General features: G+C 37.4%; 1 protein-coding gene across 3 annotated transcripts in view; it reads right to left on the reverse strand.

Annotated features, from left to right (window-relative positions):
* The window catches only part of LOC126367216 (neuropeptide FF receptor 1-like), a 56,749-nt gene that overhangs the window by 6,189 nt on the left and 28,052 nt on the right, over positions 1-22,508 (reverse strand). For 2 of the 3 annotated variants that reach the window (XM_050010641.1, XM_050010644.1), the window contains exons 3-4: positions 7,708-7,805; positions 887-1,055 (exon numbers count right to left, since the gene is read on the reverse strand). In XM_050010641.1, coding sequence (XP_049866598.1) covers positions 887-1,055; positions 7,708-7,805 — 267 coding nt within the window. Of the gene's footprint in view, positions 1-886; positions 1,056-7,707; positions 7,806-14,189; positions 14,340-22,508 lie in introns of those variants that run through there. The other variant, XM_050010642.1, reaches the window with a different exon arrangement.

The following is a 22,508-nucleotide window of genomic DNA, read 5'->3' on the forward strand; positions in this document are numbered from 1 at the left end:
CTTATTTGGGTTCCAAACGGCATTATATCACGTCAAGATCGATAAAAATGACATTGACAAAATTTTATCATATTGCGCATGTTAGCCTTACAAGACGTAATCCAACCTACTTTGTGTAAGTCATCATCATCAGCCCATTAACGTCCCCACTGCTGGGGCACGGGCCTTCCCTATAGATGGATAGGGAGATCGGGCCTTAAACCATCACGCGGGCCCAGTGCGGATTGATGGTTATTAACGACTGCCAATGCAGCCGGGACTAACGGCTTAACGTGCCTTCCGAAGCACGGAGGAGCTCTAGATAAAAACTTTTTTTTTGGTCACCCATCCTATAACCGGCCTTTGCGAAAGTTGCTTAACTACAACAATCGCAGACCGAGCGCGTTTACCGCTGCGCCACCGAGCTCCTCAATACTTTGTGCAAGTACCTAAACGAAATTCTAAATTAGGATACCGCACTGATTTATAAATTATCAACTGCAAATTCAATATATTATGGCGGTGTTCAATATGTTATGTTTATGTTTATTTTTATTTTTTTAAAGAACGTCTAGGGCCCTGAGGTTTTTCTTGCAGCTGATTTGGTCCCGGTTGCATTAGCAGTCGTTAATAATCATCAATCGGCACCGGACCCGCGTGATGGTTTAAGGCCCGATCTCCTTATCCATCCATAGGGAAGGCCTGTGCCCCAGCAGTGGGGACGTTAATGGGCTGATGATGAATGAATGATGATGATGATTGTCATTGACATACTCTATTCGCTTTGCAATTGACATGAGATTAAATTTTGGACACTTAAATATAAGATAAGAATATGACAGATATACCTTAAAATAAAATTAGGTGGTGTTTACAGGAATAAGCACCATTGTATGGAACTCCTTACCTAACAGCAAAGTATACGGCAACACAGTAGCAACTGACTCCACCTCGACAGCATTGACGTCAATCAACAGCTGGAGGATGTTGTATGGAAGCCAGCACAGCGCGAACAGGACAGCGAGAAGAAGAAGAATCCATGCCACCCGCTTCCTCTCGCGGACTAGTCGTAGCCGCTGGAAAGAGACATAAAAATATAAACATTAACTGCCTATACATTGTTTTAAGTTTACGCGGTTATTTTCATAATTAAAGCACATAATAACGGGTTCTTATGGGTGGTTCCGAACATTCCGATATCAAAAACATAAACAAGCGGCAAAGAAAGAGGGTAGACAGATATGTCTGCCCGTAGAAAATTATGGATCTACCTATTCCACTCCAATCTCATCAGTCATCCCGTGATCATGGCACTTGTAACAGTGTCGAAATATCGGGAGTCTCATATCCCCATTTAAACGCGGTAAGAACCCGTTATTATGTGCTTTAATTAACTGCCTATACTACCTTATAGGGAAAACCATTTAAGCGTATTTTTGAAAAATATTCAGATGTTATTTTTGTCCACATCATCATCATCTACCTAGCATTATCCCGTTTCTCACAGGGTCCGCTTACCTAACCTGAAGACTTGACAGGTCCGGTTTTTTACGGAAGTGACTGCCTGTCCAACCTTCCAACCCACGATACTTCCAATACAGGTTAGGTGCATTTCTCGGGACTGTGGGTTTCCTCACGATGTTTTCCTTCACCGCTGAGCTCGTGATAATCATTTACGATCCAAATACGAATTCGAAAACAAATTCAACAATCATTGGTTTAGGCCTGTGTTGGATCGGAACTAGCGACCTCAAACTGAGAGGCAAGCGTTCTGCCAACTGGACTACTACGGCTCCATGGCGTCACGAGTGATTTTTGTTAGGGTGCTACCAGACCAATCGATCGATCATCGATCGACGGCATCGATCAACGTTGATCGAAGTTGATCGACTGGTCTGGTAACTTTAATTGATCGACAGATACTGTTCGATTAAGCAATCGATCGATTGCCGGGCGATGACAATAATCGATCCGTCGGTCTGGTAGATACTATCGATCGACGTCGACTATTCCATTCTACCATCGATCGATGCCGTCGATCGATGGTCGATCGATTGGTCTGGTAGAAACTATCGATCGACGTCGACTATTCTATTCTACCATCGATCGATGCTGTGGATCGATGATCGATCGATTGGTCTGGTAGCACCCTTAACAATATCCGCAAAAAGATAAAGCTGGTTGCAAGCCCAAGCAAAAACGTGTGCTTTTAGTAGGAATCGAGGATTTGTTGAGGAAAATCTGATTACAATGTGATTTTAAAGAGGCACTTACGGGAATTTCGGAATTTCACCATATGGCGACGATTTACCTCCACTGCAGAGTACAAGACGCAAAGCCCCTTCGACCCGTAAGGGCTACGAAGCATACTCCGTCACGCTGCTCCAGTTGGTACCCCTAGTGATGTTCCGAATATCCGTATCCATAAAATTCCATTCAGATTGTTTTTGTTTCTTAAAATCAAATATTTGGCACCTTTATATTGCAAACATTTAGATACATAGACCTTTAAAATGAAAGCAAGATAAAATATCACTTTTATAACAATGAAATAACTAAAACTTTAATCTTTTTTTTTTTAAGAAAATAAAGATCCGTATCCGTATCCGCGGATATACATTTATAACGATCCAGCACATCACTAGTACCCACCAGTGGGCTGACGTAACGTCCACAGCATAAATTACTTTTTCGGACAATCACGTGATTCAGCTTTCAATATTCAGCTTAACAAAGGACAGTCTATTGTCCCCATCAGGAATCGAACCCGAACCTCCACATCGAAACCACTAAACCACGAAGGCGGTTAACGTAACAGCACCTATCCGTATTTATTCGACATCGCGAAAGGAGTGTAATGTGTTTATTTAAACATGTATTAAGTACGACGAAATCCTAATGAAGATGGATGAGGATAATTAATAAGCGCCTGACTTGCTTTATGCGACATGAACTCTTACACGAGTTAATGTTTAATTAAATAATGTCTGCTTTTCTAAGTACACCATACGTGTTTTGGATCTCATTATGTTTACACCCTTGTCTATCTGCTAGCGAATGGCGACTAATATTATGGGTGAATATCAAAATATGCCAAGTTTGGTGGCGAACTTTTATAATATTATTATTTTTTCGTGAAAAATTGGGTTTCGACATGAAAAAGGATGCAAAAGGATCCTGGGTTCCGACATGAAAAAGGATCCAAAAGGATTCGAAAGGATGTCGGAACCCAATTATTCAGGAAAAAATAATATGCAAGTTCGCCACCAAACTTGACATTTTGATAAGATTTTTTTTATTATTAAATATTTTATGCTCAATTACATTTCGATTTCGATTTTTTTGGCCTTGGTTTTATACAAGACCAACCCGGCCCCAGGCGAACAGAGCAATCTTCTCTGCCCTCCAATGGGGCAATTTCTATTCGGCGCGTCCTTGCCGCGGGGGTGGGAGCCTCTTACTTCCAGAAGTAGGCCAGAATGAGATGGTGGCTGAGTTCCGATTTTGAAATAGAGTACTCTGGGCGCCATCAAACTCGCGTCAGACAGAGTACTGCGGGGCGGAAGGCGAGGAAGAAACCACTGCCCTATTTTTCCCTAAAAAGTAGCCGTCAAGAGCGTGGCTCTTAAATTAGTGATGATGATATTTCGATAAATATCACACCGTCTAGAACTGGGGTACTCAACCTCTTTCTTCTTTTTTCGTATGGGTTGTTAGGTGGATTACCAACCCCATTAACCCTTTTTTATTACGGGCCACAAACATGTTTTAGTCATAAAGTCACGTTCATTGATGTGTAATCAATATTTAGTCACGGGTCACAAACTAACGTTATTAAGGAGTAGGTTAATAAATAGCATAATTCGCCGTGCGCGGTAAAGTTACCTAGTTATCTGTTAAGGGTGTTGGGACCCTAGCTTTATAATTTTCACTGACAATACATAGCGTAAGTGTAGCCACACAATTCGGTGATCTTTTTTTTGACATAGTAATACTGAGCTAAATGAGCTCTACACATTTTCACCGCTACTTGGAGGTCTAGAGAACCTACAATCAATAAAATATATTATAAACCCTTCCTATTATCCTCAGGTTTACTCTGGGTCTGAAGTTATTGAAAACATTTTATTTAAATGTTCTTTTTATTTCTTATTATTATAAACTACATAAAAAAAAGGTTTGTAAAGGACTATTTACGTTTATTTGTAAAATAAAATACAGAAACTTAGTAAACACTTTTGTATGGGAATGTAAATTTAATCAATGATTTAAAGAAATTAAATTATAATTTTACCTCATGTGGCACAAATAAAATGAAACTTCAGAAAGAATGATAAATTAGAAAAATACAAATTCACCTGATTGTATGAAAGTAATATGATCCGTGCTTCGGAAGGCACATTGAGTAGGTAGTCCCGGTTACTACTTACAGATGTACAGTCATGAGCAATATAATGTACCCACTTTAGGACTTTGTCGCACTAACATATTTGACATTTAGTAAGACTTACAGTTCAATTTGTCAAAAAAGTTAATGTGACATGGTACCAAAGTGTATACATATTAATGCTCGTGACCGTAAGTGAGTAATCGTTACATGAGCCTTGCCAGGGGCCTTTGGTGGCTCAATAATAATCCTAAAACCAGGGTTGATGTGGTAATTCACCTCACAGCCCACACGATAGAAGAAGAAGAATACTAATTTATATTTACGGTTTACACTGAATCCGCTATGCGTACGCCATCTACATATACGTAACAGACCTATCTCTTACCATGTTATAAATAAAAATAAAATATCTTTATTTCGGACATTAATCCATATTATTATATTGTTAGTACAATGACTTACAAACTAGGTTAGTAAATTAATTTAAGTAAGGGTTGAATGAAAATTAATTCATATATGACCTACCCTTGGTCCCTGAATAGCACACATGCGTCTGGACCCAGTGTTTTGTAAACGGACTGTCAGGCATCTCACTAATCAACGAGAATATTGTTGGAGCTATTATGTTACTGTGGTGTGTTAGTTCCTAAACTAGACTCCCTACACCTTTAACTTTCATTTTTGGAACCCTTTCTTTAAGTATATTCTACCAACAACGATAAGCAATATCATTTCTCTTGTTCGTCGAGAAGGTAATCTAATACTTGTATTAGAATGGGCCGAAATTCCTTTGCACGCTGGTATTTTCAATTAAGAATATCGTCGCTGGAAATCTCAGTTGACGTAAGAGACAAATTTTAATAACAGGTTTTCAGGAGAGCCAAAACACGATTTTTGACACTTAAAGTCTTATAACTTTTATAATTTGAAACGTGTTTGAATGCAGTAAAGTCCGATTTTCTTATAATGTTCTGGTTTTTTACGTAAAAATAAAGGTACTTCTCTAGCTATCATAACAACGAAATAGTTGCCCCTTACACTCATGTGTGATGAAGGGAACCCTTTTCGCAACGATTACGTAAAATATATTCTTTATTTTTTGTGTCGTAAAGGACTTTTTTAAATATACTTTTCGATACTTTTAACGTACCTTACGCCCCTGTTTTATTACTTACCTGTTATCATGTAATATCAGATGAAGTGTATTAAAATATACCATGACCCTACATCACATTGGAGAAAAAAAGTCCCTTACGCTATTTTTTTTATAACTTGGTGGCGCTTACGCTATTTTATTCAAAACTTAGAAACGCAATAAAAAATGCTATAAGGGCTATTGAGTTTTAAAAATGCCAATCGACGGAAAATAAGCTTAGCTCTCATACATTTTTTTTTCCACCATTTAGCACATTTTTAAGGGACATTTTGTCCCTTACGGCATTTGAGAGTTCCAGCGACGACATTGTCTTAGGCTTCTTTAGCTTAGGTAACAAATTGTAGGGAAATAAATATTCTTACTCTTACTGCGAGATAAAATGTTTTAGGGCTCAATTTACTTCAGACAATGTTTGTATTTTAGTTTAATTAGATCGTTTTATGACTTCATTGCTAGATAAGGAGTAAGTAAGTAAATAAATAATGAATGTCTACTACCCATTGTTCCAGCTTCCAGGTGTATTCTTGAATACATCCCGCTTGGGAACGGTGCCTACTGAAAAGTATCAGCGCCCGAAAAACTTAACATACGATCCTGACGACCCCTAGCCATAGAGGCGCCATCAGTTAGCGACAACAAACACTTCATTACCCCAAAACCGACTTCGTCGGCGCGGTCGACATTTTTTCTCATTCAGCGCTTATCGCTATCAACCTACTGAGATCGATTAATTGTTTCAAATAGAATCCTCTCAAACGACGTCCTGAGCGGAAGTTCGCGCCCAACTGGGCACCCTCAGGCCTGTTGTCTTAAATGTTGTACCGGGTGAGAACCTAGCGGTGCTCAGCAGTGGAGGAAAATTATTTGAAGAAACCCACATTCCCGATAAATGCGTTTCGGAAATATGTGACCTAACCTATATTGAGCTGGATTTCCCTTTTCGTGCTGGAAAGTCACACAAGCAGTCAGCCGTCATTGTAAAAAACAGGACCTGTAGGTTAGCGGACCCTGTGAACACGGGATAACGCTAGGATAATAGATTTCAATTTAAAATTAAGAATGTGCCTCTCTCAACATAATAATAAATTACAGTAAACTTTTGTAAGTTTTAGTAAATCCTAGCTTTGTGTACATTTCCCTAGGATAACACTACTTTCCCGAACAAATGGACAACTCACTGGGTAAACATTTTACAGTAACATGCCTTGAGGGCGCAATCCTCGATTAGGGATAAAGCGGTCAATCAATTTTCCTAATATTCAAAATAGACCTTTAAATGGGTATTGCTTTCCTGCCCTAACCATTAAATCAAAAGCAAATTTTAATGAACGATCAACCTGGTTTACGACTTAATTTAAAACCCTTTTGCGAAACAATTTTGAAAGGGTTCGATATTAAAGTGAACGTCGATGCTTAGTGACGAAAATAGAAAAGTATTTCAATTTATAAGATTCTATAAAATGTTTTATTATTATAATAATTATTATATTTACAGCAACTCCTTAATTTAATAGCAATTTCAAGAACACAATTTACAAGAAATTTTGTTTACAATTGCGTAGTAAATTCAAAAGTAAAGTTTAAGTATTCAAATTAATTGATATTAACTAAATGATTTCCACTTATACTTTTTGGTTAGGTTATAAAATAATTTTATAACATAACATATACTCATGACTATATTTCCAATTAGGGTAGTAAAAGGTACAATCAAAGAGCATAAGTTTAGTCACTTAACCTGGCGAATTATTTGTAAACAGTGGTGAAATAATGAAACATTAGTGGTCATAATTATAAGTAAAAGGTACAATCAAAGAGCATAAGTTCAGTTACTTAACCTGGCGAATTATTTGTAAACAGTGGTGAAATTATGAACCATTAGTGGTCATAATTATAAAATTTGTTGTTGTAGGTGTTTTTGGTCTATTACAAAAACGGCATGTGGCCGGAAGATCTTAAGTACAACCAGTTAATTTATTACTTTGCAAGAAACTGATTGGACTTTTGCAGCTCATCCATCTCAAGATTGCACTGAGCTTACAGTTAGACCAACATGATAGGTGGTGAGCCGTATCGCCTTTTATACCTAATAGTCGATCCGAGATTAATCGATTCGAGAAAAAACATAAACACACGCCTATTTCCCACCGGGGTAAGCAGAGAGAAATATTAATTTAAATACCTGCTGACTATTGACGCTGCCCTCGGTTTGGTCAAAGGGTGGCAACACTGAGCACAAGCGCCGGCCCATCAGTGAATAGGACACCACAACGATGCAACCTGAAATTAAAAAAAAAATGCACAAGTTGAGCCATTTCCTTTTGCCCGTATTCGCAATATTTATAATTACTTAGTTTATATAGCAAATGTAAATTGTTACTGGCAATAAATTTATTTTATTCTTATACTTATTCTATTCTTGAAAAATATAAATTTAAAAACGTTCTAAAATTAGAGAAAAAATTACAATTATTAATTCTTATCCCGTGTTAGGTTAACGGCCTCCGTGGTCCAGTGGTTTGAGCGTTCGGGTCACGATCCGGAGGTCTCGGGTTCAAATCCCTATCACGAAAATCACTTTGTGATCCCTAGTTTGATTAGGACATTACCGGCTGATCACCATATTGTCCAAAAGTAAGATGATCAGTGTCTCGGAAGGCACGTTAATCCGTTGGTCCCGGTTACTACTTACTGATGCAAGTTAGTAGTCGTTACATGAGCCATGTCAGGGGCCCTTGACGGCTCAATAGTAAACCTGACACCAGGGTTGATGGAGTTGGTACTCCAGCTAACAACCCATACGGTAGAAGAAGACGATACCGTGTTGTTGCTTCTATGATGTACTGTTCTTGTTCCCTTACGATATGTATAAACTACTCTGGGTTCCTTCCAACTCACGTCAAACAGAGTACTGCGGGGCGGAAAGAAAGAGGGAAACCACTGTCCTATTTTTCCCTAAATACGTAGCATGGAGAATGCTACACTGACAAGAGCGTAGCTTTTAACTTAGAAATAGAAAAACTCTTTACTTTTTTTTCGTTTTGTTTCTCTTTTCTTTAGTGTCAATATTTATGACAATAAGGCTAAAATTTGCCGTATCTTTGCATTGCGTTGATTGAAGTAACCACAGTACTTTCCTTTTCGGCAGATAAGGAACTTACGAGTATATCTTAAAATAAAATGATATTGACATGAAAGTTTTTGTAAAACGTGAAACGCGAAATTTTGTTTGACCTCTCTCTCACCTAGCTCTCTCTTTTTCTTCCTCTCACTAAATCAGCAATTGTCACATAGGAGATTTTAAAGTCGCAACGACGATATGACGTATTATCCGTATCATGTAAACAAAGACACCAAAAGGTCATCAGAATTCCAATATTCAAATTTTCCACTTCAAACTAAAGGTCGTTGCAATTCATTACAATTCAAATTCAGCTATAGTTATATTTGTCTTGTAAATGTAATATAAGGTCAAAATCGCTTTACAAACTTGGCTACAGGAGCCTTGTACAAACAAAAGCCAAGAAATTTGATTTGTCTTGGCAAACAGACACTTTGGAACAATAACCGACGAGGACAATCAATATTGTAAAGAAATATTATTTAAGGTTTTAACAATAATAATAAAAATAAAACATACATTTCAGTCTAAGCAGCATAATGTGTTAGTTACATACAAATTGCTTACAAAAAAAGAAGTTATTAAAAACTAAAGCTTCTCACAATCTGTATAGCCGGGGAAAACAAGCTGCAAGAGAAGCCTTTGCACATAGCCCTAGATGTTCTCTAAAAAACTCATAATATAATATTTTGAATTACAACAAAATAATTATTATGTATTGAAAGAAAAACACACAACGTCGATATGAAGATTGTTTTGTGAACTTACCCTTTACTCCCGCTATGTTGGTACTATTTACCTGCTTGTCACCTGCTAGGGCAACACTTTCATAAATTTTGAAAGTGTGGTCGCACTGCAATTCTGTCATCTTTTCATAGTCCTTCACCAGGAAGATATTCCTGCGACGTTGTGTGTTTTTCTTTCAATACATAATAATTATTTTGTTGTAATTCAAAATATTATATTATGTATTTGTCTAAAAACACACAACGTCGATATGAAGACCTGTTTGATATCTGCTGGTGACAAACACAAAACGCTATGTGAAAATTATAATATTTATTGTTTCTTAAAAACTTTTATGAAACAATCAACACATAATAATTTATTCAAACTTATAAAATTATTATTCAGGCACAACATTATTAAACAGTAAATGAGATGTATTACTCTTCTTTTGTATTTCTTGTAAAGAAATACTAGACTTTTTTTAAAGTATCTTGATTCTTCAAGTTGCCTCATGATAGTATGTCATCAATGGGATGATTTTCAACCCAGCTTGCTGAGGCCACAGCTGATCTGCCAATAACAGTCCTAGAAGCTGGTTATGGTTGTCCTGTTATAGTGATAAATAGGTGCTTCAGTTTATCAACCTCATTCCCTCTGTTTTGAGAAACTTCAATAAGACGTCTTGCTCAAGTAACTGGGCACATTTGCTTGCTATATAGCTAGGGTGTTTTAAGAGCTGCCATGCTGACTGCCTATGGATAGCAGTGTCTGTCTTTGAACGAAAGAGATTTCAAATAAAGTATTTTTGGTTATGGGACAACTTACCAATCAAATAATGAACAATCTGGATAACCCAAACAGGCAGATTTTTTTTTTTTTTTTGCTTTGACTTGTTGGATGCTGAAATTGCTCTGAATGATGCTGAAATCTGTCATAGTAATAATTGGTCATCAGACTTACGGTCCCGTCTAATTATACAAAATGTAAATATTGCAGATTTATGGATTAGAATCGAACTGTATGCAAGTTTCTCCACCAAGTGTATGTAGGCTAAAAATCTGCATTTATGTGACTTTCTGGACTTGTGCTACTAACACGATTTTCGTCACACCACTTGAACCACCCCTTAATTGCAGGAAAATAGGTACTCGTTGTGGATTGCCAACAACTGTTACATAATAATTACTGTTATATAATAATTGCTTTTCGGGTTCTGACCAGTTACTAGTTTGTTGCCCCCAGCTTTAAGTAACCAAGCCTGTAGGTTCACTTGGTCGATTTGTAAGGGTGAACGGTTCGTGGCAGTGTCCACTAAGCACTCCGCGAGCTTCTCTATCGTAATAGGTGGAACCCATGACCTGTAAGGCCCAAGACCTAAAGTCTTCCAGCCAATATATTTTTCCCGAAGTGGAGGTATTACAATATACAGACCCTTGGCGCTGTTCATATGGGCCAGAACTCGAGGGATGAGGTTGGGTGGAGGGAAAGTCCAGCCCAGTTGAAGTTCCCACACTTGAATGAAAGCATTTGAGAAGAGTGCTGAGCAATCTTTGCAGTCTAATGAGACGTACATGTTGACCACGGCTCTTTCGGCAGACGCGAACAGATCGACGTCTGGTGTGCCCCAATGATGAAATAATCGGTTTGTTGTAGTGGGCAACAGGTGCCATTCCGATATATGCCGTGCCCGTGAGAGGCGATCGGCAGTGCAGTTGTACCTCCCCGGGAGGTAGTGTGCTGACAGGGTTATGTTCAGCCTGTCTGTCAGCTTCAACAACTTGCATGTCAGATTGAATAAGTTGAAAGAGCGCGTTCCCCCTTCCTTCCGAATGTAGGAGACCAATGTTCGGTTGTCGAACTGGACTAGAATATGGGCAATTCTGCAGACGATGGAATTGATCCCGAATCAATACACATCTCCAACAGCAACAACAGCCTCCGTGGTCTAGTGGTTAGAGCGTTAGGCTTACGATCTGGAGGTCCGGGTTCGACTCCCGATGGGGACATTGTTGAAATCATTTTGTGAGACTGTCCTTTGTTTGGTAAGGACTTTTCAGGCTTGAATCACCTGATTGTCCGAAAAAGTAAGACGGTTCCGTACTTCGGAGTGCACGTTAAGCCGATGGTCCCGGCTATTATCCGTAAAAACACCTCCACCAACCCGCATTGGAGCAGCGTGGTGGAGTATGCTCCATACCCCCTCCGGTTGATTGAGGGGAGGCCTGTGCCCAGCAGTAGGACGTATATAGGCTGTTTATGTATGTAATGCATATACTGCGAAAAGCTCTTTCCAGATCGAGTGCTTCCTCCTCTGTTCTTTCGACCAAGATTCCGATAAGAGGGTCTCGTCCAACTGAGCTTCCCAACCCGAGTCCACCGAATCGGTAGTCAGTGAGTGGGTGTATGGGGAGTTGACTTGCTCCATCACTTCATGTCGTTCCGTACTTGTGGGGATAACACCAGTAACAATTTTTTATTGAATTTAAAATATTTCAGAAAAATTTGAAGGTAAGAACAATGGAGGCGGATCTTTGGAATAACAAAGTTGGCGAAGTTTGTTTTTTTTTTTTTTTTTTGCAATGTGTTGTTTTATGTTTGCTATGGACTGTTCTAACTTTCTTATTTATTTTTTTTTTTTTTTTTTATTTTTTGATAGAAACATTCTGTTCAACTTTGTATTCCCAGTGATCCCTAAATACTCCTGTGTCAACTGTGTGTATACTGAAATCAATTTCAGTATAGATTTTAGATAATTTATCTGCCATCCCAAGGATTCCAAGAGACTTACAACTTCCGCAGTTTGAGTAATCAACTTGGTCTAGTCTTGATTGGCCCGGAGGAAATTGTCTAGCTAGGTAGACTAGAACTCGACGAATTTCTCTCGAATGTAGGATCTCCGCGATCCAGTTCATCAATATTAAAAATGTGCGAGGTGCGGATGCTACACAGAAGGGTAGCTGGGGGATAGATAGGGGGCTCTCTATTGTACACTACGGTTTGGCTATTGGTATGTGTAAGTATGCGTTGAAGTACTAGGCGGAGCCCTATTAACTCATGTCCTGGTGTGAATCATGAGATTGACACAAAAGTTTCAGATGGTCTCTTCTTAGCGAATGGTTTATTTTCTTTCAGGTAAGATGGAACGTTTAACCAGGAATTTGTGCCTCCCCGTGACTGTATGACCGGCGTGAGGGTGTTCTGGTCAAATAGATGGAAACTTATGGTTGTCTGGAAGAAATCGCTTTAAGCGATAAGGACGCCATTTGCCATTTACTTAGTTAAGAGTCTTTTTGTAATTTCTTTTTATTTTGGTGCAATAAAGTGTATTTGTATTGTATTGTATAAATGTTCGGCACTTGGAGGTAATCTCCTCAATGTGTTCTGAAGGTTTTTATTACCTACTTCAGAGATAATCCATTCCCCTCTTAATTTATAGGCATTCGGCCCTCTCACAAACTACCTGTAACATCTGTTCCATATTTTTGTAATGAGCAGAAGCCGGACCAAATACAGGACTTAACCGATCAAAATTATATTTTAATGTTAAGTATTTTCTGTTGAACCTTGATGTTGGCAGAATCATCGTTTCTGGACGATGCAGCCACAAACAAAGAAAATAGAATAGAAATTAATATCTTTTCATACAAATTAGTTGGGTTCAACTCAGCCGATGAGTTGTTAGCCCAATTAACAATTTCTTGTAAATTGTCACAGATTATTTCTTTCTGTTCTAGTAAGCCATTAGTAAGCCTTGCCATAGCCCTTTCAGTTGTTGCAAGATAATCTTTGCCTTTATTTAGATGGCAAAGTTCAGTATTAAGTTTTTGCTCCACAAAGCCCGGCTTTGCTAAAAGGGTTTGAAGACTTTAGAGTACTTCATCTCTTTCTAACCATCACTATTAAAGTGTTGTAATCGATTAATTCGTCCACACGCTTTTGAGATGTATTTTTAATGACCTTTGTGGTGTCTGTAACAGTCTGGATTTCTCCCAAATTGAGTTGTACAGCATTGGGTTTGGTTAAAAATTTGTTAGAAGAGGATGAGCTAACTGAATTAGCTACAGATGAGCCGGGTAATGACGTCGGCAAAAAGTTTTGTACATAATTTGTAAGTTGACTTACTTGAGTGATGAGGGTATCAATGCGTGGATCGTAACCCTCAGTATTGTGATTTACGCTTGGATCTCTAGTTTGGACGACGTGAGGATTGACCCTCTGAATCCGATTCAGTGTCCCCACAGTCGTTACTGGAAGAACTTACATTTTCTTCGCGAGAATATTGTGGAGGTTCTTGAACCTCGTTTTCCGCAATAGGCGGGGTATTAAACACACTTTCCTCACTCATATTACGGCACAACACAAATTTGGCACGAAAATATACTATTTTACGGCTATTTAACTTGTGATTTTTAACTTTTTACGATCTCGAGAAAAGTTATAAACCGTATAAGCGGGAATCACAAAACGCTATGAAAAGATGACAGAATTGCAGTGCGACCACACTTTCAAAATTTATGAAAGTGTTGCCCTAGCAGGTGACAAGCAGGTAAATAGTACCAACATAGCGGGAGTAAAGGGTAAGTTCACAAAACAATCTTCATATCGACGTTGTGTGTTTTTAGACAAATACATAATATATAATATTGTAATACAATTTGAGAAACAGGGTAACGTCACGGGAATCGCTTTACCCGCGGCACAGTAAAGTCAATGGGAAAATATATAATTATGTTTTTATAATAGTACAGGCTCGCGTTTGACCACAATTTACCTGAATGTAAGTAACGATGTGGTCTAGAATGGATCACGCTTACCTAACAGATGTTTATTCACTCTAGCCTTGAAGACTCGCAAAATATAACGAGTTGGAAAAACAGCTGACGGCAGACAGTTCCAGTCCTTTGTTGTTTGCTTGTGTTAGTTTTTGTCTCACGAAACTAGAGCTAATCCCACGCAATCCTAACGATTATTTCGTTCAATAATCGCTTTTTTGCCGTATTTGAAGATGGCTTTCAAACTCAAATTAAAACAAGGACTTAATTGGGCAAATGTAAATGTTTGCTATAATTTGCGAAAGTAATGCCCTCACCCTCGGAAATTGCTATAATTTAGCCAATTTGCAACTTAACAGCCTGTTGTAAATGGATTCTAATACATCATTTTAGCAACGAGATTTACTTTAAATTATTGTGGCACTTTACACCCAGGGATCGCTCAGGGCCCTGAGCACTTAATATAACAAAACGCTTATGGGGCTGGGAAGTTTTATCCGGTCAAGTGTTTATGACAACGCCTAGCATGTGTCTGTGCCTCCTGCCAACCATTGTCCAATGGCGCAAATAAGCTTCAAAACGTTTTTTTAGATTCTGCTCCACACCACACCACGCAAATAATCTGGTAGTTGCGGCTTCTGAATACATCCCGCTTAGGGACGAATGTACGATCCCGACGACCCAATTACTCTAGCCATGGAGGCGGCCAATCAGCTCGCGACACCAAACACTTCAGGACCCCGATACCAACCCCGCCGGCGTGGTCGACGATTTCCCTCAATCAGCGCTTATCGCTATCGATCCACTAGGGTCGGTTAATTATTTCAAATATTTTTCCTCTCACACGACGCTCTGAGCGGAGGTTCGCGCCCAACTGGGCACCCTCAGGCCTGTTGTCTTAAACTTTGTACCGGGCCAGAGTTTCAGCGCTCCCCAATCTACAATAAATCACGTCAAAAAAAGTGTACACAGCACAAGCACATGACGACAGCAAGAAAACACGCGGCGCGGCTGCCGTCGCTTTTGCACTTGTTTCGCGGTGACCTCATATAAATGTCTATGTACCTATTTGCAATAAATTTGTATGAATTTAAAGAAAATTTTAACAGAACGATCCTGACCGCCACCACCGCTGCAGCAGACGTCCAGTTCTCAACCAGTCTGCCTGACCTTCGTATCCGCGAAGGGAAAGCCTACCAACTGTAACCTCACAAGTAACACGATAGAAGAACTCTAAGAATTAATTACCTGTTGAAAATCTTTAAATATTTAAATACGTACCTACTTTGTCCTAATTTAACGGAATGTATTCCTCCTAATTCCACTTTAAACGCCAATCTTTTGTCCAATTTGCGTCCCTTTAAAATGTCTTATACATTTATCAGCCAGCCCATTTCACGTTATTAAATATTAAAGATAAACAAATTTGTTTTGTAAGGAATTTTATAAGTATGTCAGTAATTTTTTATTTAAAATTTAATTTCTCTGTTACTTATATTGAAATAAATTAAACATAATGACATTCATAGCGTCTTTGGGCTTACGATCTGGTAGCCCGGGTTCGAATCAGTCAGTTCTTCGCTGTTCGAATTAAAATGAAATTTTCTTTTTACGTGTCTTATTGCTGATCAGAAATCAGAATAATTTATTCAACGTAATAGTCATGGATAAACTTGTTGAAGGTCAATGTAACATTTTGAATTTACGTCATTTCGCAAGGTGTTTTGGCTGAGGAGAAGAAATGACAAGAAACTGGAACAGCAACACATCTTTTAAATCAATGATGGTGTACATTACAAGTAAATAACTAGAGGAACAAATTTAGTACCACACATTTTTATCATTTAGGTAATCATTAATCTTAAATTATTTTTTTTTACATAAAGTAAGCTTCACATGAGCTTTAAATTTATTTTCGGACAAATTCAAAATATTATCTGATATTTTGTTGGAAAAAAATTGCCCCAAAAAAATGAATTTAATTTACTTAATCAAGAATTTTGAATAGATTTTGATTTGCCGCAGATGGTATTAACAACTTAGCCGTACCAATAAGGATGACTGGGCGAGCTCTCGCCCGATACAAAATTTAAGTCAACAGGCCTAAGGGCGCCCAGTTGGGCGCAACCCTTGATTATGAGCATCGACTGAGACAGAGAGGACGGCGGGGTCAATTATAGATTTTAGGTATACATTTTGGTACTAACAACATAACACAGTTAATTAGAAGCTTTACTAACAAGTTATAGATATGGTCTGATATGAATAAATCCCCCTAGCATAATTCCATTTCTCACAGGGTCCGCTTACCTTAACCTGAAGATTTGACAGGTCCGGTTTTTAAAGAAGCGACTGCCTGTCTCACCTTCCAACTCGCGATGGGAAAACCAGCCCAATACAGGTTAGGTCACACTCATACCTCCGGAAACACATTTCTCGGGAATGTGGGTTTCCTCACGATGTTTTCCTTCACTGCTAAGCACGTGATAATCACTAAAATCCAAACATGAATTCGAAAATAAATTCGACTATCATTGGTTTAGGCCTGTAGTGGATTCGAACTTGCGACCTCAAAATGAGAGGCAAGCGTTTAACCAAATAGGCTACTACAACTCTGTTATAAATAAGTAAAAGATATCGGGTTCGAAATGACAATTGCGAAACGATTGGTAGCTAAACATACATACATACATAAACTGCCTATATACGTCCCACTGCTGGGCACAGGCCTCCCCTCAATCAACCGGAGGGGGTATGGAGCATACTCCACCACGCTGCTCCACTGCGGGTTGGTGGAGGTGTTTTTACGGCCAATAGCCGGGACCAACGGCTTAACGTGCCCTCCGAAGCACGGAATCATCTTACTTTTTCGGACAATCAGGTGATTCAAAGTCCTTACCAAACAAAGGACAGTCTCACAAAGTGATTTCGACAATGTCCCCATCGGGAATCGAACCCGGACCTCCAGATCGTGAGCCTAACGCTCTAACCACTAGACCACGGAGGCTGTTAGCTAAACACATCTCATGTTTTTTTTTGTCAGAATTTCATAAGAAGGAAAAACATACCACGTATAGAGTACTAACAAGTCTGAAAAGAAATTTACGAATACTTAATCGAAGTGTCGTCTGGGAAAAATCCGATTTATTCTGAATAATAAAGTGGGTTTTAAATGGCGGTGAAGTGATAGGGCTTATTCAAATGAGAGCGAAGAGACTGTCATACAAAGCCTTAGCGGACTGTGAAACATTGAAATGCCTTTAATTAAAATAACGAGGGCGAACCGACGGATAAAAAACTTTTACTTGACTCAGACCCTATTTATAAACCGCTGTGTATGGACCGCTGTGAAACCGCGTGTTTCTAATGAGAGACTTTCCACGCCACGTTCCTCAAAAGAAAAATAGATACATACATACATAAACTCACGCCCGTAATCCCTAATGGGGTGGGCAGAGCCACAAGTAATCAAAGACAACTTGCAGCCACTGTTGATACGATGTCGTAAGCTGGATATGATGAACCTTATGGTGATAAGGGATCAGCCTATCGCCCATAACATTAGTCCATCATGTTAGAGGACACAATCCCTCTGTCGGTTTTTACGACATGCCCGGGAAGACAAGCAGCTGAACGTTTTCTATGTTTTTTATTTGCTCCCAGAACAGCATAGAACCAAAAATAGATAGCTCTGTTTAACTTTGTCTTCATTTAACCTTCTAAATTCATAGATAACAGACATGCAGGGTGTTTCGCCCATCGTAACAAATACTGAGGGAAATGATTAAGGTCAGAATCATGATTCTGAGTCATCATCATCATCATCAGCCCTTTAACGTCCCCAATGCTGGGGCACGGGCCTTCCCTATGGATAGATAGGGAGAGATTCTGAGTTATCAAGTGGAATTTTCCGTCGCAAAATTTATGTTTTTTTTTACTGACTTCAAAAAAGGAGAAGGTTCTCAATTCGACCGTATTTTTTTTGTCGGTTTTTTTTGTTATTTTTTTTTTTAATTTAAATTATTTTCAATTCTATACTTTTGCAAGGAGTATAAATCTGTTATTCGAGCTTTACTTGCCGATATTTGTATTCCCACAAGGATTAGAAAAAATGATATTATTATACTAGCTTATCTATACGAAGCGAAGTTTTGTTATCATAAATCACACCAAAATGTGTTTTTTTCAAAAAAGCGCTTCCGGGGTTTTCACTGTTAGGCTACGATAAGTACCATGCTTTATGCAAATAAAGATTTATCTTAATTCGTAATAGGCAGTTTGTATTGTTCATTCTGAGAGTACTTCTTATTACAGTACATTTTTTTTTTTTTTTTGACGTGACTTATTGTAGATTTGCCGCAGATGGCATTAACTACTTGGCCGGAGTTACAGTACAAAGTTTCTGACATTTTGGATTAAAACAAAGGTGTAATTTGAATAAACTTTTTCAAGTGAAAGCGGACGGTATTTAAGATCTTAAGTACCTAATCGAACCTTCTAAGGCGATCATTTTAGTAGGTACATTTTGTTAAGATTAAGAATAAGAATATTAGAGAAAGTCTAAATGTTTCAACTATTTAACAATGTCTAGTATTTCGAAGGAGACAATTTGTCGGAATTCCCTCTTTGTATCCGTGGAATCTATTAAGGCCAATGACTTTGTTTCAATACTCGTGCAATACCTGTTAAATAATTTCAATAAAGGGAAAGGGAGATAATATTTATTCCTTGACACGCCTTAAAACAAAAGAATAACTAAAAATATATTATTAAAATAAAAATTAGTTATCTGTTCACTTTTGATAAAAATAAATTTAATAATGAAAATTAAATTTAAAAATCTGTCGTCTTACAAATCGAACTAAAAAGAGAAACAAGATGAAAATAGAAGAATGTGTAATGTAAACCTTATTCGGGGGCTGTTTATATTGATTTTAATGTGACAATCTTCAAACAATACTTTTTACAATAAGCAATTTAATCAACTTCAGAACTGACAGATTCCTTTTGAAATTAATTTACAAGAAGTTATTAAAATTAGAGAAAATTTTAACAGTTTAATTTGATATCAATCACGGAAGTTATAATTAGTTTTCGAAATGATGTTTAGTTAATTAGCAGAGTAAAAGTAAGTTATATGATTTATTATATCACTGCTTTCCAAGAAACTGGATAGACCTCAAATGACTCCCAGAGCTGAGACTCTTCCCTAGCAGGCATCCTCGGGCCTGTCGTCATAAATTTTGACCGGGCAAATATAACAAAAAGTTACATCAAAATTTTAAAAATAGGTTACGACTGTTATGTGTGTTTTATGCTATTAATTATTTTTGTATATGTATAATTGTTATGTTCTTGTCATGAAATATTTAAATATGTTAAGTATGGATGATGTATAATGTCGAACACAATGTAAAAATTGTTAACGATTACATAAATAAATAATAAATAAATAGCGAAGGCAAAAATGACAACACGGTCTTAAAATAAATGTAAATTTTTAATTATGCCCGTAAATAAACCAAAAATAAAATATAAAAGTGAACAAATTAAACCTCTTTATCTCTCCAACCTTTTAAACAAATAAATATTGAGAGCATTTTCAAGCCTTATACAAAAGTTGATCGATCGTAGTTTTACAAAGAGAATACTATGTTATATTTTTTTTACTCTTGTGATTGCTTTTCCATACAAGGCGGAAACCACTTCATAGGATGATGTGGTTACTTGCGTTTGACACCTAAATACTACGTGTTACAAACTAAATCATAAATTCCCAACTTTAATACAAAGAACAGATTTGTTCCTGATTTGTCATATTCCAAATTGGTCATCTTCCAAACACGACACTTTCCAAACTGGTCATATTCCAAACTAGTCATATATTAGATTCGTCATCTTCCTAATTTGTCATTGTACAGTCAAACTGAATTTTAATAAAAACCAAAGTAACAATAATGTAAGTAATTAAATTTATTTCTTGTTAAAACATTTTTTTAAGATTTAAAATATAGTTTGGAATATGACCAGTTTGGAAAGTGTCGTGTTTGGAAGATGACCAATTTGGAATATGACGAATCAGGAACAAATCAAAGAACAGACTCCTTAGTGCTACAGCTTTTGGCTCATAGACCGCAGGAGCAGATTCGTTCCCTGAAGAGGACACAATAAAAAAACACTTTATGTACTGTTCTTTAATTCGCTAGGAAATAGCAGGCTGAGTAACTTGAATAGCTGAAAAATTAAGATGATTTCGTGCTATGGAAGGCACCGTTCTGGTCTCGGGCTACTAGCTCAAAAACCTCCATCAACCTGCAGTGGAGCAACGTATGTAGACTACAGAATTTATTTAGACTACTTAGTATATTACTTTTATCATTATAATTATTATTTCCATTATCTTTTATGGTTCGTGCTTGTTTAATTTTAAGGCAAACTATGTTATCAGTTCAGACTAATCTAACTTACAAATTCTTGTTATATTTCTGCAGGTGGATAATACAAACTAATTAAATGAACTTTAAATTTAATCCGGTACACTTTATAACAGAAATAACTAATTGCTTGAAATAACAAACTCTAATTTATCTAGAAGGTCTATCTCGAGCTACGTCGAGATATTAAACTTGTTCGTACCAAGGGCAAGCATTTTACCCAATAAATATTTGTCTAGAATTTATCCACTTTCACAAAAGTAAACACATTATAAGAATAAGATTTTTGTATAGAGTGTCCGGGGTGAGTTATGATATTGGTTATAGGTATTGCTTGTGGTTCTTGCACCTCTATATGTGATTTGAAGTCTCAAATCACAGTCGTTTGTTTTTGCATCTGACAGTCGTCAGCATACAAAAACAAATTAAGGGTAACATGTAACCGTATAAAAGCAAACAAAAAATAAATAAAAGGAAAATTTTACTCCAGCCACACTTCAAAAGAAAATACAGTCATACAATCGAATCCACTACGTTTTGCTACGTCAGTGTTACGAAATGCTACGAATTGCTACGATTTCTAGAAACGGTTAAATTCATTATTTACGCGTCGCTTCATTATTCACGTTGGCACGATTTTCAAAAACTTCACGCTCTTAATCCTTAATGGGGATAGCAGAGACAAAAAAAATTAGGTTATTAGATTACTTATTGTATCATGTTCATTGAAAAATGTTTCGGAGAACATTTATTGTGTATTTGGCTTTCCTGTTTAATCTCATGTTACTAATGAATGCAAAAGGTTACATACATTTTGTTTTTCAAAATAAATAAACAGACGGAATGACAACATAGTGATGATATAAGAATTCCGTTTATCCTTTTGAAGTACAGAAATTTAAATAATAATATTTCCCAATCAACATAACTAACAATGATCATAATTTATACCCAGTCTGCTATACCATGTCTGTTATCCATGAAATTAGAAGATTAAACGAAAGCAACCCTGATCAGCGCTATCTATATTTTGTTTGGGAAACGAAGCCTGGAAAGTCGCTCATTTGGGATGTAGTCGTGAGCTTATGTCAACTTCGGCCACGTATATACATTGAAACATATAGTATAATAAGTAAAAAAAAATCACACCCACAGCGGGATGACGGTAATTCGTTCGTCGATTCTTATCTAGTGTTAGATAGAACAGAATCCATCGTCCTCACTTTGACTGATACGACAGATATAACTCATACCGCGCAATGAAACTATTGGAAAACTTTGTCTATGTTAAATACCCACATACTTCACGTTTTAAAACCTTCTATTTTGTAATGTTATATTAGAAAATAGTCGTTTTATTTTTGAGGTTCTATATGCGCTACCGATTATTTTCTTTTACCAATCAAAAGTTATTTTTATACGAAGTATTTTCTGTGGAACCTTGACATTGGTAAAATCATCATTTCTGAACGATGCAGACAGACAAAGTTGGAGTTGAAATCTACGTTGAAACATAATCACTTATTGTACTGAATTATGGGTTAAATTTAACGCTAGGCGCGTTTTTCTGTTCGCTTACCTATCCTAAAGAATCGACAGGTCCGGTTTTTTACAAAAGCGACTGTCTGTCTGACCTTCCAATTTCCGGCCAAGTAGTTAATGCCATCTGCGGCAAATCTACAATAAGTCAAGTCAAAAAAAAAATGACCTTCCAACCTGCTAAGGAAAAACCAGCCCAGTACAGTGTAGGTCACATATTTCGGAAACGCATTTCTCGGAAATGTTGGTGTTCTCACGATGTTTTTTTACACCACTGAGCACGTACAAACAAATCATTGATTTAGGTTTTTGCTGGGATTCGAACCTGTGACCTAACAGTGAGAGTCACGCGTCCTTCCAACTGAGCTACCACGGCTTTTAAAACAGT

The sequence above is a fragment of the Pectinophora gossypiella genome, chromosome 5, assembly GCF_024362695.1.
Source record: "Pectinophora gossypiella chromosome 5, ilPecGoss1.1, whole genome shotgun sequence".
Lineage (NCBI taxonomy): Eukaryota > Metazoa > Arthropoda > Insecta > Lepidoptera > Gelechiidae > Pectinophora > Pectinophora gossypiella.